Source organism: Xenopus laevis, chromosome 3L (genome assembly GCF_017654675.1).
Source record: "Xenopus laevis strain J_2021 chromosome 3L, Xenopus_laevis_v10.1, whole genome shotgun sequence".
Classification (NCBI taxonomy): domain Eukaryota; kingdom Metazoa; phylum Chordata; class Amphibia; order Anura; family Pipidae; genus Xenopus; species Xenopus laevis.
In genome coordinates this window covers 98,944,163-98,963,367 of record NC_054375.1, presented here as the reverse complement: position 1 = coordinate 98,963,367, position 19,205 = coordinate 98,944,163, and the positions used below count along the sequence as shown (strand labels likewise).

Genomic DNA, 19,205 nt, shown 5'->3' with positions numbered 1-19,205 from the left:
AGATAACTAAGTCAGAGGCACCTTACAGATCTTAAGCAGCTGAAGTAGCAAAAGACATGATCGCAGACCTTATTTTCATAAACTGTATGGCTCAAAATAACACCAGTTAAAGGGGTTGTTCGCTTAGATTACCTTTTAGTTTGATGTAGAGAGTGATACTCTGAGACAATTTATAATTGGTTTTGTTTTTTTTATTATTTTGAGTTATATAGCTTTTTATTCAGCAAATCTCCAGTTTGCAATTCTAGCAATCTGGTTGCTAGGGTCCAAATTACCATAGCAACCATCCACTGATTTAAATTAAGAGACTGGAATATGAATAGGAGAGGGCATGAACAGAAATATGAGTAATAAAAAGTAACAATAACAATACATGTGTAGCCTTAGAGAGCATTTGATTTTTAGATGGGGTCAGTGACCCCAGCCCCCCCCCCCATTTGAAAGCTGGAAAGAGTCAGAAAAAGGCAAATAATTCAAAAAGTATATAAAATAAATAAATGACCAATTGAAAAGTTGCTTAGAATTGGCCATTCTATAATATACAAAAAGTTAACTTAAAGGTGAACAACCTTTAAGTTAAATTTGAAAATAGCCAAATACTCCTACGGTTTGTAGAGAACCACCAGATATCCCTGCCTGTGTTTCACTGTTTTAAATAAAGAATTTAATGATTGATGCAAACAGTACATTGCTTTTTAAAATGATGAAATCATATTTTCTACTATACCCCCACCACCAATGTAAAACAAATGTGTTGAAAATACAAATTGATTTCTTACCACAGAGCTGTTGGCATCTGGCAAAAATTGGCCAAATTCTGATAACAGGTCCTCCTGGTTTTTAAAAAGTCTTGCTACCTGGGCATAGACCTCCTGCTCGGTCAGGGCTGGTGTGTAATTACCCCCTGCTTCTTTAGCATTGCGTTGTTCCTTCTGAAAAATGTACCAGTTAAAAGGTAAATGTACAGTTGATTGAAAATGTATCCTTTTTATAAAACAGTAAACCATGTCTATTTATTTTTCTGCTGATACACAGACTACTGAATTATTTGCCAGTGGTCAAAGAAATGGACTTACCTAGCTTTATTTAAGGGCCAATGTAACCAAAATTTTACAGGCGCAAGTGCTCAAGTGCTAAATGCCACAAAGTTGGGCATGTGAAACTGAATAGGATACCTGCATTAATCCAAGCAACACTTTGGGCTTTACCCTACACTTTCTCAAATCTGATTTTTAACCACAATAAATTCACCTTACAAAAAGGAGTGCTGCAGCAAGAATATGCACCTTACAAAAAGGAGTGCAGCAGTATTTAATTCTGTATTGACTGATCTTTGTGACCCTGGCCAAGGGTCTAACCGATTTGCAGTTGCACCCATCCAAGAAGGTTTTTTAATTTCATTTTGGCACATTCAAACTGTTTGGGACTTGATGTGTTAGTGAATGGTTCTCTGCATTTAATGTCTTCTGAAGTGCTTTCCTTGTGTATGTTAAGTAGGGGTATGCGAGGAGTTGCCCATCCATATTTAGATTGACACTAAACTCTGCACTTTATTCTGCAGTGGCAAATAGTTGTGCCTTTAGGTGCCAAAAGCAAACAACAAAAGGAAAGTTTTTTTGCACTTAAATTCACCACTGTGAATTAGCCCTTATATAGCACTTTACGCCACCATTGTGAATACGTCTGGAATTTGAACGAAAACTATGTCTAGTCAGCAAGTTATTTTATTTGAGAAAATGTCTTGAACTGTAACCTCCAATAAGGTACTGCTGGATAGATTAGAGAGCTTCAAGAAGCGGTTGTATGGCTTTTTAGCAAGTGAGGAAATACTGGGTTATTAAAAATAATTCTTAGTACAAATTGATCCAGGGACTGGTCCGATTAACATCTTGGAGTTAGGAAGGATTTCCTCCCCCTCTGAGGTAAATTAGAGTGTTTTCAGAAAGGGTGTGATTAGGAGTTGGACAAAAAAGTTTGAACTTGATGGATGTGTCTTTTTTTCTACCTATGCTATGTTAAAATGAAAGTATTCAGACATCTCCACTGGAACTCCAGATGCCTACCCAACAACTAATGGTCAGGTTTTTCCACACCAATTTATTCCATTACATCCATAGTCAATGTACAAATGCAAACTTTGAACAATTTATAATCAATGTTTTATTTTTAAATTTTTATTTAACAGGTGCATTTATTGGGTACAATTTAAAACATTTGTAAGAGCTTGTGATCAATGTTGCATAGACTGTAAAATACCTCATGTTACAGGCATTAAGCCCCCTAAGATAGATATAACAAAAAAAGCATGCATTTATTTTATTAGACCCACAGTAGCTCAATTGACTGAATACCGCTTTATAAAGTTTATAAAATGTCCAAGGCTCACCTGATATGTGTGCAGAATCTCAAGGAAAGACTTGTAAATGTCTGGCTGGCCTTGAAATCGGTTCTTGATCTTGTTTACATAGTTAATAGCGTGGTTGAATTCAACTGGCTGGTTGTTCTGCATTGTAGGAGTTGCTGCAGTTGCGGTGGGTGTAGCATGTGCCAAAGGTCCTGGTGTGTGCGGCTGTGCTGGTGGAGATCGTGGAGATGGGTACTGTATAGGTGTGCTTTGCTGATTTGTTGGGGTGTGAGCCTGGGACTGCATTGGCTATGTCATGACAAAGAAAAAAAAATTAAATACATTCATGTTTTCCATAATACCAGGCACTGTGAAGGTATATATTACATATAAGTATGTATGTAAAGATTACAATTTGTGCATAAGTTGCTTCATCATGTACAGGTATAGGATCCTTTATCTGAAAATCCGTTATCCACAAGCTCATCTCCCATAGACTCCATTAAATTAAATAATCCAAAATATTGAAAACTATTTTCAATTTTCTCTGTAATAATAAAATAGTACCTTGTTCTTGATCCCAAACTGAATAGGAGAACTGAACAAAAAATAAACTGCTGAGCTTGTTTGAAAGTAAATAGCAATTGCCTGTGTAATGTTGGTACATGGCGATTTATGCTAAACAGAGAAAAGCCCCTATGCTTTAGTGAAGTTCAATCACACAAAAACCATGAAGTTTATTGCAACTGCCTGAACTGCAACCCAAAAAATCTATACATAAATCAAACTTTCCTCAAGTGATTAGCAAGGGTGGTAAAAATGCTTTGTATACTTTGTCTCTGTTGACCCTTACACATAGAAGGGCACCAGCAACTCAGGATGCTGCATTATTAGGAATATATGGTGTGAATGGGGGAGGAGTTAAAGTCATGCAGCCTTATTTTCTCTCATGATCAGTATGAGAACAAGGCTGATATGCTCACAATTATCTAAAAACCTCAAAGACAGCATTCTTTTAACATCTGTAGTTTTATTATTATCTTTGTTCCTTTTAGTCAGATTGGTACTTTTTTCCCTATTAAGAGGATCACTGCACCAGAGGCCACCCCCATAGACGAGGAACACAATTTTCATCTGAAGCAGCATAATTAGTTCTTCACAATTAGGATATCTGTGAGCAGTCTGTTAATGATTTTAAGAGGGGCTTGGATGTTTTCTTGGACAAGCATAATATCACAGGCTATTGTGATACTAAAATCTACATAAACCTCCAACCAGGAGGCAGGACACTGACAAAAAAATGTGACCCTGCCCTTCTATATATCTCCTGTGCTTAACCCTCTTATCTCAGTTTAGTATATCAACCAAGAATAGTATAACAAAATAAGGATTCAATTGCAACTATAATGCAGAAAACTCCTGTCTCAGGGAGGGAGGTCCTGTATCCCCCCAATGGACTAGAGAGAAAGAGATTTAACGGTAAGCAAAACAAAAATCTCCTTTTCTCTAACGTCCTATTGGCGACAAAGGAACCACTGGGACTTACCAAAGCAGTTCCTCTAAATAACCAGGGAGGGAAGAGACAGTCCACCCTTAGTCGATCATGACTACAGCATAAAGAACCCTCCTACCAAAACTCGCATCGGCAGAGGAAAACACATCAAAACGATAGAACTTTGTAAAATTATGAACAGACGACCATGATGCCGCCTTGCACAGCTGCTCTGCAGAAGCCTCGTTTCTCCACGCCCAGGAGGTGCTTAAAGCCCTGGTTGAATGAGCTTTTACCTGTGCTGGAGGACTTCTGTGAGAACTCTCATATGCTTGGTGGATGGACCTTTTAATCCATCTGGCTATAGTAGCCTTCGTTGCAGCTGTTCCTTTCCTTGGACCTGAGGGACAAAAAGCGAATCTGAACGCCTGTATGAGGCTGTACTATCCACATAGTATCTCAAGGCACGGACTACGTCCAGGGTATGTAGCTTCTTCTCCTTTTCAACCTTAGGGTCTATACATAAGGAGTGTACCACAATAGGCTGGTTCACATGAAAATCAGAGACCACCTTAGGTTAGAAGGTTGGCATCGTACTTAAGGTAACCTTGTCTCTGTGGAAAACCATGAGCGCGCTCAACTCTGACACTCTCTTGGCCGAAACAGATGGCCAATAAGAACACCACCTTTGAAGTCAGCCAACCTAAGTCTACTGACCTCATAGGCTCAAATGGGGCTTCCAGTAATGCCCTGAGAAACAGGTTAAAGTCCCATACCGGTACGGGTTGATGAAATAAGGGAGTGACATAAGCCACACCCTAGAGAAAAGTTCGAACATCATCTCGTACGTTCCTGAAATAATACTTATAAGGCAGAGTCCTGAACCTTAATGAAGATAGCCTGAGACCGCCGTCCACTCCCTGCTGGAGGAATTGCAGCACGTTGTCAATCTGCAATTGTGTCTGATGCCTCTCACACCACGTATTGTATGCCTTCCGGACCCTGTAGTAGGCCTTAGCGGATATGGGCTTCCTGGCCTTGATCATCCTCTACACCACCTTATCAGTGAACCCTCTATGCTTCAGTATGGCTGCCTTAACCGCCAAGCCATCGAAGACAGCAGGGCAGGGTTGTGCTGTACTATTGGTCCCTGACGTAGTAAGTCCGGCCTTGCTGGCAGTCTGAACCAATCTCCTTCTGCCAGGGAGATCAGGTCTGAAAACCACGCTCTTCTTGGCCAAAAGGGGACCACTATCAGCAAGGTCAGTCTCTCTCGCCGAAACTGCTTTAGAATCCTTGGAATCACAGGAATCGGTGGAAACATGTACGCCCTGTGGAAGTTCCAAAGAAACGTCATCGCATCCACTCCTTGGAAGTTTTGCATTGTGGCGGGACACCATCAGATCTATATCTGGCCGACCCCACCTGTCCACCAGCAGGGCGGAGAAGGTAGGAGTTCCCGTTCTCTTGGATCCAGGCGATTTTGACTTCGATAAATCTGCCTGCCAGTTTAGAATTCCAGGGATTTGAACCGGTTACCATTACATTGTGGTGCTCTGTCTACTCCATTATCCTCTGGGTCTCCTTCCATGCTGATACACTCTTTGTGCCCCCCTGATGATTCAGGTAAGCCATTGCGGTTGCGTTATCCGATTGCACCTTTATGTGCTTGTGCTATAAAAGATCCTGCCACTGTACTAGGGCCTGGTAAATGGCAAGGAGTTCTAAAATGTTTATAGGCAGTCTGGCCTCCACGGGAGACCATGTGCATTGTGCCCATCTTTGATCGAGCCTTGCCCCCCATCTGTTCAGGCTTGCGTCGGTTCTTATCAGCGTCCACTGTGGGTCTTCCCATGACTGTCCCCGAGCCAGTCTTGATGGATCCATCCACCAGTTCAAGGACTCTCGTGTTGTCTGGTCGAGAATAATGGTCTGTTCGAGAGATCCCTTCTTCCATCTGAGGAGAATGCACAATTGCAGAGGTCGCAGGTGATACTGGGCAGATGGTACAGCTTCCATTGCGGCTACTATTAACTCCAGAACCTGCATGTCGAATCGTACTGTGGGCGTGTGGTTCTGTAGAAATCGTCCTATTATGCTCATGAGTTTCAACTGTCTCTCCCTCAGTAGAATTACTCTCTGTGAGCTTGTATTGAACACTAGCCCCAGGAACTGCATGATCTGGCTGGGTACTAATTATTTTTGACGATTGATCATCCCCCCGAATGATTCCAGAGTTGTCACAGTGATGGACACATTTCTCGTGGCCATCGCCAAGGAATCTGCTTTTATCAGGATGTCATCCAGATATGGGTTAATTGAAATCCCCTAAAGTCGTAGAATTGTTGTCATGGATGCCATGATCTTCGTAAACACCCTTGGTGCAAACGTTAGTCCGAATGTTAGGGCCACAAACTGGCAATGTTGCTGAAGGAAAGCAAACCTCAGAAACTTGTGATGTCCTGGCCAAATGGGAACATGAAGATACCCGTCCTTGATATCCAGGGATGCTAAAAAAACTCCCCTCTTCTCATGGACCTGATGACTGAGCAAATGGATTCCATGTGAAAATGGGAGTATCTTATGAATTTATTTAGTGTCTTCAAGTCAAACACAGGACGGAAGGAACCGTACTTCTTTGGTACAATAAATAAATTTGAGTAGAAGCCATCAAAGCGCTGTTTGGACGGAACTGGTACCACTACTCCTCCTCATGGTCCCGAAAAAAGCCTTGTGCTTTGGCTCCCTTACTGGTACTCTGGAGAGAAGGAAACGTTGAGGCGAAGGGGATTGAAATTCCAACCTGTAGCCATCGCTGACTAGTGCTTGAACCCATATGTCGAACACCTCCCTTAGCCACATCTCATGGAACCTTCAGAGTCCTCCTACAGCTCGAAGAGGTCCCTTGACCCTGTCCAGTCATTGGAGGGGGGTTTGTCAGTGGCTGACTTGTTGTCTTGCGGTTCTGCCACCGATGCTTGCCTCGCTGCTGAAATTTCTCCCAAGCACGATATGTTTGTGATGTTTATGTTCCCCTTTGCCACATTTGGAGCTCAAACTAGACAGAGTCTTGGGCTGTGGCAATAGTGTGTGCTTTCCCCCCTGTTGCCTGGGAAATTATTTATTCTAGCTGCTCTAAAAATAGATGTTTTCCCTTAAACTGCAAGGATGTAAGAGACTTCTTAGAGCTCAAACCTTCTGTCCAATTCTTTAGCCACAATGCTCGGCGTGCAGCCACAAATGATGCGGATGTTCTGGCTGTGGTTTGTATAGCGTCCAGAATGGCGTCAAAAAAGGAATTTGCCTCTACTATCTTTAAAGCCAAGGAGTATTATCTCCCAATCCATCCAAGAGAGCCTGGGACCATGTGGTAATTGCCCTGCTGGTCCATGCTCCTGCTATCATTGGTTGCAGTGTGGATCATGCCGATGTAAATATCGCCTTCAGTGAACTCTCCAGACTTGTCTGTGGGGTCCTTAAAGGCCACTACATCAGGAACCGGGAGCGCCGTGTTCCTAGGTAGTCTAGACACTGGGGCATCAACCATGGGTGGGACACTCCACTTCTCCACCAAGTCCTTGGCAAAGGAATAGGAAAAGCACAGTGAAGGCTGGAACTTTTTCTCAGGGGTGTCCCACTCCTGTTATATAATGTCTCCCAGCTGCTCATGGAATCGGAACTCTGTCGCAATGTTTTGACTGGCGTTTAAAGGATTCTTTCTGGGCTGACCCAGTTGACCCTGGATAGCAGGTAGCAGTGTGCATGCAGACAAAGAGAGGAGGTGGGTACGAAGAGCAAGAGGCAAGACAGCGGGTCTGCTGCTGCTGCCTGCTCTCACTTACCAGACAGTCCATCAATGTCTAAGAGAGTGCAACCGTGTGTCCGGGTGTGCTCTCTGCACTACCTATGTGTGGCCCCTCTGCCTTCGATCAATGGGAAGCCCGGTGGCCAAGGTGGTCTGCTTATACAAGTCTTATGACCCTTACAAAAGTGTCCTGGGTGGGGGGCTGACTACTGGAGCTCAGGTGTGTCCCTGGCTCCTGTCTCACCCCTGGTGTCAGTGCTACTTACCGACCAAGAATTCCTTGTGTAGGGTCTCTCTAGAGACCAAGGTCCAACCTCCTATTCGAGGACACTGAAAAAACTGAGATCAGAGGGTTAAGCACAGGGGATATATATATATAGAAGGAGAGGAGCAACATTTTTTTATTTGTCCTCCTGGTTGGAGGAGCTTAACCCAGTGGTTCTTGTGTCCCCCAACAGAACATTAAAGAAAAGGGCTTTAGAATTCTGCCCTTAAGACTACATTATGTAGGTGGGAATCAGTAATCTATAGCCATTGATGCATGTAATGAACTACTTTATGAAGAGGCAAGCTACAAATTTCTAGAATAGGCTAGCAATATTAAGTCAATTTTTTAAATAATTTTGGGGAAATCCTTTCTTACCTTGCTGATTTTAGCTGGCGGAGGCTGAGGAGTCGGGTGCACTGGTGATGGAATGGGCGGGGCAGATGGCTGTGATGGTGGAGGAGCTTGAGGAATTGGAGGCTGCAGACCATGTGTTGTAATCTGGTGTACTTGCCCTGGAGTTGTTACATTAACCAAGTCATTTGTTTGCACCTCTATCTTGTATCCAGGTGGCAAGAAAGTGTTAAAGCCCATGATTAGCTCTGGATGACCTTTGAAGAGTTGAGACACCCGGCTTATGACCCCTGGTGTGTCAATACTGTGGGTAAAGAAAAATAAATCCATATTTATGTACCAAACTGTAGATTTTGCCACTCCTAATATTGTAGCAATTTTTCAGATGGTTTTTTTTCTGTATTTGCAGCTTAAAGGAAAACTATACCCCCAAAATGAATACTTAAGCAACAGATAGTTTATATCAAATTGAATGACATATTAAAGAATCTTACCAAACTGGAATATATATTTACATAAATATTGCCCTTTTACATCTCTTGCCTTGAACCACCATTTCGTGACTCTATCTGTGCTGCCTCAGAGATCACCTGACCAGAAATACTACAACACTAACTGTAACAGGAAGAAGTGAGGAAGCAAAAGGCAGAACTCTGTCTGTTAATTGGCTCATGTGACCTTACATGTGGTTTGTATGTGTACACAGTGAATCTTACGATCTCAGGGGGCGGCCCTTATTTTTTAAAATGACAATTTTCTATTTATGATTACCCAATGGCACATAATACTAAAAAAGTATATTATTATGAAAATGGTTTATTTACATGAAGCAGGGTTTTACATATGAGCTGTTTTATGCAGTATCTTTTAATAGAGACCTACATTGTTTGGGGGGTATAGTTTTCCTTTAAGGATGGCTGGTTTCACCTGCATGGAGAGCTCCTTTGACCACGTCAGCCAAATCTTCCACATACAAGCACCCCCCCAAATCAACTCCGGGACTTTTATCTGCTTCTTGATAATTGATAATGACATAACAAAGGAATTGCCCACATCTGCCAATGAAATAGCCTTTGAGTCAATGGTCCAATTGTGTGTGTGTGTATATTTTGTACTGGTCTATCTTCAAGCAATAAACACCCACAAAACGGATGATGGAGAAAGAGTGTGAGTACTTTCTGAAGATATCATGATCTGTGCTGGGTTTCCAGTCAACAACTTGGAAAAAAATTGTGCAATTCAAGCGTAAAATCCGTTCGATTTTATCTAGACTTTTCCTGCACTGAAAATTCTGACTTTGTTTTAATTAAAAAAAATGAGATAAATTTGAGTTTTAGAAAATACCCCCCTTAAAAAAAAATATCCACCCGCCTCATTTTGAGATTCATTTGGTCTTATGTAGTAAAGGTGCATAAATACTAGCTGAATTCTCATAAATACATGTAATTGTATTATTTTTGTACATAAATTTGTAGGAAACCATTATAGTCTTTGTGTTTGCCAGTTCTCCACCTCCTCTCTGATGAATTCTGGGACTCAAGGTCCCTTTGCTTTCAAGAGAATCTATGTACCACCCACTATGGTTAGCAAAGAGACTTCAAGTGCCAGAATTCATCACTTTACAAAGGAACAAAGTAAGGGAGGGGGTTACATCACACTGTCAGCATAAGGGATCTTGGGAAATGGCTTGTTGGTTTCATCATGGTTTCTTTCATCTGTCGAATCAGGTAGAAACTTTATATTTTTATCTGGAAGTTATGAAGTCTGTAAGCTAGCTTTTGTGTAGCTTTGCTACAGAAGCCCAACTGAATGGAATCATGTCAAAAAAGCTGATGTCCCAAACCATTGTTCAATGGCTTGAGAAATGGTGTCATTTTAAATGCAAAAAAATGTGTTTAGTTTCTAGTTTTCTATGGCAGGGTGAAACGTTTTGGCAGACCCCAAAGCAAAGACTTAAGTAAAAGAAGATCACACCTCACTAAAAAAGTGTGGGCACCTCTGGATTACATCATAAACAATGTATTCAGTGGAATACTTCTGGACACAGTGGAGTTGCTTTTCAAGCATGTCCTCATATGCCAGCAACGCATAATGTTTTATGGAGTAAATATGAATTAACGTCTGACCTCCACTAAACTATTTATGATTCACTGATACTACTGTGCACTACTGGTGGGCCAGCGGCACAAGTCTGACAACATACATTCTACTTTAATACCACTAACAAATATACTATATAGTTTTCAGCACTAAAATATATTTTTTCAAATTGGCCATAGATGACATTACAAGGTATATAATTTATATATTGTACACTGAAATGTTTACAATTAAACAAATATTCCATCCCAAACACCTGAAATGTGGGAAGATATGCACATTGCTAATAAGTGTATAAGACAAAATGATACAATTTCTCTATCTAACCCCCACAGATTACATATAATCAAACTATCCATACCAGATCTATGCCCCAAATGTAATCACTTAACCGCTTCAGTAATGCAGATGATTAAGCCCTGCCTTGGAATACAAATGTTTTGGCAGTGTGTAGTGCCTGAAAAGTATACTTTCTAAACCAATACACACATAGAATCACTGCTGCTTCTATTTAATCTGGTAAATATATCGCAACTATTTATATATGCTAAAAGAATTATAACCATCAACTGGAAAATCAGTAAAGACTCCCCAACATTTGTACAATGGATTACTATGGCAGACAATAACATTCCTCTTTTCCAAACAACATATTACCTGAGAGGTTGCCCTCAAAACTTTGTCAATTTTAAAAATATCTGGAGTTAATGGTTATCTAAACATATTTAAAGGAATGACCAAGAATAGATAGATAGATAGATAGATAGATAGATAGATAGATAGATAGATAGATAGATAGATAGATAGATAGATAGATAGATAGATAGAGAGAGCAGTTTGAGAAACATTTCACATGTAATGCAAGTAAAATTATAATTTAAAGTAGAAGATAGAGATAAATATAGAAAAGGGAGAGAGAGCAGCTTTAAAAGGCAAAGCTTCATTTTTAAGAATGAGAAGCAAAAACACCTAATCAGTATGCTGCAGGTCCATACTAAAGAATGTTACATATAGTTACATTAGGAAAATGTAAATATACTTTGTGTTGTGATTATTAAAAAAAAAAAACGAAAAAAACCACTTACCTCTGTGACTTGAATTCTTTCATTATGTCAAGAAAGTCATTGTACACCTGTGGCTGGCTACCAAACTGCAGTTTTACCTGGTCAAGGTACGAAAGAGCATCCTCCACCTAGAGAAAACAAAGATGCAACCATGGTTTAAATAAAAGCAAATGCTTATAATAAATTGGTGCAAAGCATGCCTTATTTTTATGTTACGCTAAACCGGGTTTCTCTTACACCACATATAAATATAATTGAAGAGCCAAATCCTTAAAATTAAAGGTCCAGTAACACCTGGAAAAGCTCTAAAAAAGATTTACAAAAACTGAAAATCCTGTACTAATTCAAGCATAACAATTAAAAATATCAGTAGTTTTCCCGAATAGGGCATTAGTAGTGCTACAACATAATGGCTGGAAACATCAGAGCACATAAACATGGTTCAGAAAAACTATTTGGATATATTGGATATAAACTGTATGCTAAATCAAATTCATTAGTCTTTTTTGGTTATTTTGTTGTTTAAAACAAAAACATTGCTCAGTTACCCTCTACAATAAAAGCCACAAGTATCCTTTTACTATATGACTTTACCCAGATGTAACAAGGATTCATTAAATATCAAGAAACAAAAAAAAAAAAAAAATTCCATTGCATTGACATACAAAATTATTCAGTCAAAATTATTAAAACATTTTAATTGGCAGCAATGCCATAATACTTGCAGCAGTATCTTTGCTCATCTCTCTTTACCTTGGCAGGTCCAGAGGGGCAGCATTTATATGCTGCAAAAAACACTACTGGGAATGCTGAGTGTTTCCGAAGAGACACAGATAATGTTGCTGGAAATATGTACATAATATCTATACTGACATAGCTAGATATGAAAGTTTGCAGTGCAGCCCTTTGGACTAAGCTTAGCCAGGATGACAGTAGCTATCTCCCAGGAACTCTGGTATTAAAGGATGCTGTTCTACAGTCTCTTGCAATGGGCAATAAAATATAATTCACCTCGGTGGAGGGCATTAAGTGTGCATTTCATTAATGAGAGCTGTGTGCATTTTTATTTCCTCTGTTAAAGGTATTTTATCTGCAAAGGAAAATGTGTTTATTCGAACAATAATCAATTTACCTTTAGCCTCTGGAACTGTTGTCCTTGTGCAGGTGCAGCAGGTGGGGTTGAATGAGCATGACTCTGCACAGCAGGTCCTCCATGGGTTGGCACAGGCGTGTTGTGGTGATGACTACCATGCACTGCTGTAAGTGATGCCTGGCCATGGCCTCCAGAGCTCTGAGGCACTGCTGAGACCTGTAAAATTAGTTTAGAAGTAGTGCAAGTCATAGGTTATACAGTAAATCATGGATTTTTTATTTACATACTAGGTTACCACTTGGTTTAAATTATGCGTTTGATGTAACTGGTTTTACCTAATATAGGATCTGGAGGATACAGGGTTAAAAATATTTAAACACGCATGGTATTATGAGAATCTTTTTCATTGTAAATTAATGATGTTAACTTGTATAATATATTACATGGTTCGGCACTGGCCTGATATCTATGTGACATGAATGTTTTCTACAGATTAGCAAGGGATTACTGTTGATATGTTTGAAGAATGGGCATACGAAAAGAAAATGTGACCCAATTGATCTTATATGTAATGTTGCTTTAACATCAAAATGTGATGTGGCAACGCGTTATTGGTTTTAAGCTTTGAGGGAGGGATCTCCAGGGGTTTAAATTTTGGAGCCAAATGTAGCATTACTAGTGCCTATGATTAAGTACCAGTGGGTATGAAACGCGTAAGGCGGAGGATCAATGGGTCAGTGTGCCTACTCTTTTAAATTTTGTATTGAATAAATATTGATTTTTTTATACTGAACTTAATATTTTTGGAGTATAATTTTTTGTAACTGACATTTGGGCCCTTTTGGACTGGGGGCTGTATTCCAAGAATTTCTTTGGCCCTTGGGACTGGCCTTATATACGCAGCGATTGGGCGTTATTAGTATTGTAGGTTATACAGTACTCAACTAAATTATTTTTCAGCTATCTGAAAAGTATTTTCTCTGGCTAAAATATAAGCGTCCAGTTGATTCATCAAGCTAGGGGCATAAAATATAGTTTGGACCAGTACATAACAAGTGCAAAATTAAAATCTGAGTGATAATGGAAGACTAAAAGAGATTGCTTACCTAGGTTCATTAAAATATACATTGAATACACATTCAAAATGTATTATATGGCTTTTATAGAATCACTTTAAAGCAGTGATTATAAGGAACACTATTAGCTCCAATTTTTATTACACTTTGGATTAGTCATCTTATCACCCCAAAACAGAATCCATGACTGGCTCAGCATGCAGTTTAAATCTAAGCCGTCATAGTCAGAATCGTCATCATCCTCCTTACGCTAACCTCTTATGCTCAGACAGGGGATTAACTACTACAGCAATGAGCACAACTAAAACAGAAGAATTTTTGGTGGGGGGTGTCTCAAGTTGCCTCATTACAGAAGCAGCGCTTCAAGGTTCTCCCCCATTTTTTTAGCAAGTCTAAATTTTGGATAAAAGCATCTCTAAAACAGTTTGTTGTGCAATTCATTGCCCTTAAAGAAGAGCATTGCAATAGTCCATACCTGGTATCCAGGGGCTACAGAGTACTGAATGCCCGCAGTGGGCTGCATAGCATCAGGAGGAGGCTCATATGTTGGAGGAGCAGGGGCAAGTACACGGTGGGTGTGGGCAAAAGATTCAGTGATCCTGCGGGGCTGAGGTGGATAGGCAGCTGCCTCTGGCTCATCCAATCGCCGCTTCATCCTGAGAACATAGTCAAGCACCAGTGATGGCCCTAAAGAAAAATAATTTAAAAAATAAAACACCCCAAGAAAGAAAAATGTGAAAAAAGGCAAGAGTGTTAACACAGTTCCTTAAAAAAAACATATACCACATGCATCTTTTTGAATGACTTGTGAAGTCTCAGGGAGCCCCACTGCTTTGACAGAAAAGCTGGAAAAAACCCATAAAATACAAACCTATACGCACTCTAAAGAGAAAATGATAAAGATTGGCTGTACCACATACATAGCAGTGGTTTTTTTTTTGCTGTCGGTTGCATTCCAAAGCACAGGAAATAATTTTAAGGAAAAAAATTCAATGTGACAACATATACACTAATGATAGTGTAGGCAGTGTCCAAGGATCCTGCAATTACTTTTTCAGCCAATGTCTAAAGCAGTGGTTTCTACACTCTGGAGCTGGTCATCCTGGGAGGCCTTGGAACAATGGCAGTAAAGTCCTATGTAAAGGTTAGTTATGAGAATACTTGTTTGCTCTCCTTGATAATCGTGGAAGTACAGCTGGAAGGGAAGGTCAGTTTGGGTGAGATTTGGGTTGAACACTTATTTTATGTCCTAGATATTCTTGGAACCATGGCTATCTAAGCGACATACACAGTGGTGTAACCTTGTTATGAGCTAATGGACCCTGACAAAGTTCCAAGGGGGCTTGAGCTGAAAAGTCAACCACTGGTCTACATTATGGAGGTGTTGGCTATGGGGGAACACTGTGCCAGTTCCCCATCCCACTTGCCACGGGGAAGAAAATGGAGGGGGGACTGATTACTAATGGAACATTTTTTTTTTTAGTCCTTCAGGGAAAAAAATGGAAAATGCTGCTCTACAGTATCAGAAGGTCAAAACATCCAAAATAACTCTGGCAAAAAAAAAATCACAGCTAGCATGGCAAGAAAGGAATCTTATGTAGAAACCAGAAAGTAAAGGTGCGATGAAAACCAGATGGCTCAAATGAGGATATGACCGGGACAAGATTTCACACCATTGGCTTTATGATGGAGTATTACAAAGTAAGAAATAATTCTAGAACAGGAAGAAATGCAACCCGACCCATAAGGAAAGATTATGGGAAAGTGATTCTCAAGGAAGACAAACCATTGTGATGTTCTTTACCTGTACCAAACAACACTGCCACAGTCTGATGAACAAAGTGAGATGACCCTCCCTTGAAATTGCTGAAGTATCCATATTGCACTGGAGAGCGTGTGTGTGCCATTATTTGTAAGCACATTGTATAATGCTGGGTGTGTGGTAAAAACATTTGCACTACTGTGCTGCAGCATGGAGATCAGAATTTAGGACAGCGCAAAACTTTGATGCATACAGTATCCCTGCTTGCTGGGTGTTTGCCAAATGGCAATGGGCTTGAGTGTGATGAACTTGCTGAAGGTGCAGTTTGCACATTAGGCTAGTGAAAATAAATTGATAGTGGACCTGTAAAAACCTGGAACTATTACAGTTATAGGGTCCATTATCTGGAAACCTGTTATCCAGAATTACGGAAAGGCCATCTCCCACAGACTCCATTTTATCCAAATAATCCAATTTTTTTAAAAATGATTTCCTTTTCCTCTGTAATAATAAAACAGTACCTTGTACTTGACCCAATCTAAAATATAATACTTATTGAAAGAAAATCCAGCCTATTGAGTTTATTTAATGTTTACATGATTTTCTAGAAGACTTTGGGTGTAAAAATCCAAATTAAGGAAAGATCCTTTATACGGAAAACTCCAGGTCCCGAGCATTCTGGATAGCAGGTCCCACACCTGTATCACTTTAAGTGGGACATATCATTCCTACAATATATACTGTTTTACATGCCACCGCATTTAAAAAGAAGTAAGACCCATCACCTGCCTCTGTGCAATAACATAAGACTAACACTAAGGTACGTCTCAAAAGACAACTCTTTAAAAATGCCCAAAAGCCAATATAACTTAATTTAGTACAGCAGTATTTTAGGGACAGTTTGCATTTCAATCTTTCATACATATGGCCTAAAGAACGGACTGTACAGTAATATTATTAATAATCAGAAACTTCTGTACTGCAAAGACTCATACTGAAATGGACAACTTTGTTCCAGTACTACACTATTAACTCTTAGGGGGTTATTAACAAAGTGGAGTAGTTTAAAAAAAAAAGTATTGGAATAAAATTGTTAGAATATCAATTCACAAAAGTTCAACTCCAGTTTCAAGAATGTGTTGAATTATGTGGCAATTTAGTACCATTCTGGATGACACATTTTTGAGATTGGGCTTGGATAAAGTAAGAAGTCACAGCACTCACCACTTCATTGGTGCTGCAAACCCTTATTTATTTAGTTAGTTTTGCCACACAAAACAGAACAATGTTTCAGGAGGTCTACACCTCCCTTTGTCAGGGGATGTGTAGACACCCCCTCCCCCAAAAAAGTTGTTCTGTTTTGTGTGGCAAAACTGGCTAAATAAAGAAGGGATTGTAGCACCAATGAAGTGAAGTGGTGAACGCTGTGTCTTCTTACTTTATCCAAACACACTGTGATGACATGGCAGTACCTTTAGCACTTTGCACCACTGGAGAGTGATGCCAAGTACCATAAGTGGTTGTGCTCCCCAAAATACTTGCACATTTTATGAGATTCTCAAATGATATTTCAACTTCATAGATGTGTGATAACTTATGACAATTTGAAGTTGGTTTATTGATTATTCATTATTTTGCAGGAGTTATCAATAAATTCTGAAAAATGGAGTAAAACAGATAAAAACTTTTTGACCTTAAAAAAATAAAATAAAAACAGAGGCCTCATTTACAATGCTGCATGCAGTGTGCAAAACAAGGCCACAAATAGGCTTTTTTACACTTTGCCAACTGTTTGGGGCATTCTGAAAATAGCCTGTGTAATGTGCGTTGTATCAAGTTCTGCCTGTGTTAAGCAGTGCTCACTTCATGAGGGACAGGCAGGGGACTCACCTAGGCATAAATGAGTATGGTACGGAGTGGAAAGGCACAGCCCACATCAGAGCCCTGTACTTAAATAATGCAGGTTGCAAACACAGGGCTGCATGCACCTCCCGACATTAGCACTAAGGGAAGTTTGTAAATTGGCCGTTTTGGGTAGAGTACATAAATCTGATATGGCATTTGGTCTGTTTGGCTGGCAACTTTCCATATATCAGTTATGTAGATGTAAGTAAATATTCAGAATAGGGGTGTTGTGCATAAAGTTGCTTATTATTTTCTAAACAAAGCAAGGGGTACGTCTACAAGGTTAGTTTTTCTTTTAAAGGTCAATCTAATTGTTTTAACAAACAAATCAACTCAAAATGAAAAATAGTAGCATTTGTCAGTTTAAGTTGTTGTTGGTGCAGATACAGTATCTTACCTACAAGTTGTCGTCGCTAATGGTTGTTAGTCCCTATGTGGAGATGAAGATTTCTAGTTAGTTTTAAGTCTAAGTCTAACATCAAACCATAAATAGAATAGTCCTTTGAGTGATCATCAGTACAAATGTGCTTCTCAACGCGATTCAAACCCCGTGCTGGAGTGCAAAAATTTCCAAATGAGAGAGATAATAGCCGGAGAGCACGTAATTCTTCAATTAAAATGTCATCTCTTTATTCGCAGAAATTACTGCACAACATGTTTCGGCTACAACGGCACCTGATGAAGGGTTTGAAGCGCGTTGAGAAGCACATTTATACTGATGATCACTCAAAGGACTATTCTATTTATGGTTTGATGTTAGACTTAAAACTAACAATGTAGAAATCTTCATCTCCACATAGGGACTAACAACCATTACATCTGTCATGACAGTCTTGAATCACTTTCCACAGGTATGTCACATATGTACAACTGCTACCTGGAACCTCAGGCGGCAGCATTTTCAAGAAGCAGCTGTTGACATGTGCCATTCTTGTGACAATAAATTTTTTTAACAACAGGAAGGGACTGCTGATAATTACAGATATTTAGCTGTGGTTAAATGTTTCTCATACATAGCAACAGATCAACAATAATCTGCAGCTATGATATTAGTATTAGACTCCAAAACCATAACTCCATCCAACCTAAGCCTGGCCCTCCTGCAAGCTTCTTTTACAGGACCCTCTAAATTCTCCCCTTGCCTTCACTGTATCCTGTCATACTTCCCTCTTTAACGTCTGGTCATGGTTAAAAAAGGCCAGTTATTTAAGTAACACTTTATAATAATACTGTAACAAATTGAAGACAGTTTGTAAGGGTAACATTTCTTTAAAGTGTCATTATTTCAAGAAATGAAAGTGATCCAACAACCCCAACATATAATGCGCACAGTCAAATTTTAAAATCAATTGCCACCATTACTAGAAAGCATCATATTTTTGTTTAAGAATAGCTTTACTTCTTTATTAGGGCTTTTAGTAGTAGTTCATGAACATGTATTGCACAGCATTGACTGGGTGGGGCTCTGTAAAGCAAACAGATAAACGATGGCTGAACAGAGCAGAGAAAAAAAAAACTACAATAAAAAAAAAACAGACTTGATTCAAAGAATGTTTTTATGTGTTCAGAAAAAAAAGTAGTGTATCAAAATGAATATATCCCTTTTTTCCTATTGGCCTTAAATACTCCTGAAAGCAGCTATAGCAGGTATATTAGTATGATGGCCCATAAAGCTGTAGCTAAATTACAGTTGCAGCATCCCCTGAGCAGTCTGGACCAGTAGTTAAAGAAGACATAGGATAAATGGAAAAAAAAAACTAATTTTGTAGGCAATTATGAGTAAAATATGGTGTTGCTTTAACATGGTGCTAAAAATGTATATCTTTAAAAATAGCCCTTTCATTGGAGCTCCCTATAGGTGTTCTCGGGTCCATGTCCCTGTTTCAAATGAGAGGTGGGCATGTCCTAACAGTCCACGTCAGAAGCAAAGTAGGAGGGGGACAGC

General features: G+C 39.6%; 1 protein-coding gene across 4 annotated transcripts in view; it reads right to left on the bottom strand.

Annotated features, from left to right (window-relative positions):
* sin3a.L (SIN3 transcription regulator family member A L homeolog) overlaps positions 1-19,205 on the bottom strand; it is a 61,976-nt gene that overhangs the window by 36,120 nt on the left and 6,651 nt on the right. For all 4 annotated transcript variants that reach the window (XM_018252926.2, XM_018252927.2, XM_018252925.2 and 1 more), the window contains exons 2-7: positions 14,069-14,280; positions 12,557-12,733; positions 11,446-11,552; positions 8,285-8,564; positions 2,387-2,653; positions 780-932 (exon numbers count right to left, since the gene is read on the bottom strand). In XM_018252926.2, coding sequence (XP_018108415.1) covers positions 780-932; positions 2,387-2,653; positions 8,285-8,564; positions 11,446-11,552; positions 12,557-12,733; positions 14,069-14,248 — 1,164 coding nt within the window. In that variant the 5' untranslated portion in view covers positions 14,249-14,280. The remainder of the gene's footprint in view (positions 1-779; positions 933-2,386; positions 2,654-8,284; positions 8,565-11,445; positions 11,553-12,556; positions 12,734-14,068; positions 14,281-19,205) is intronic.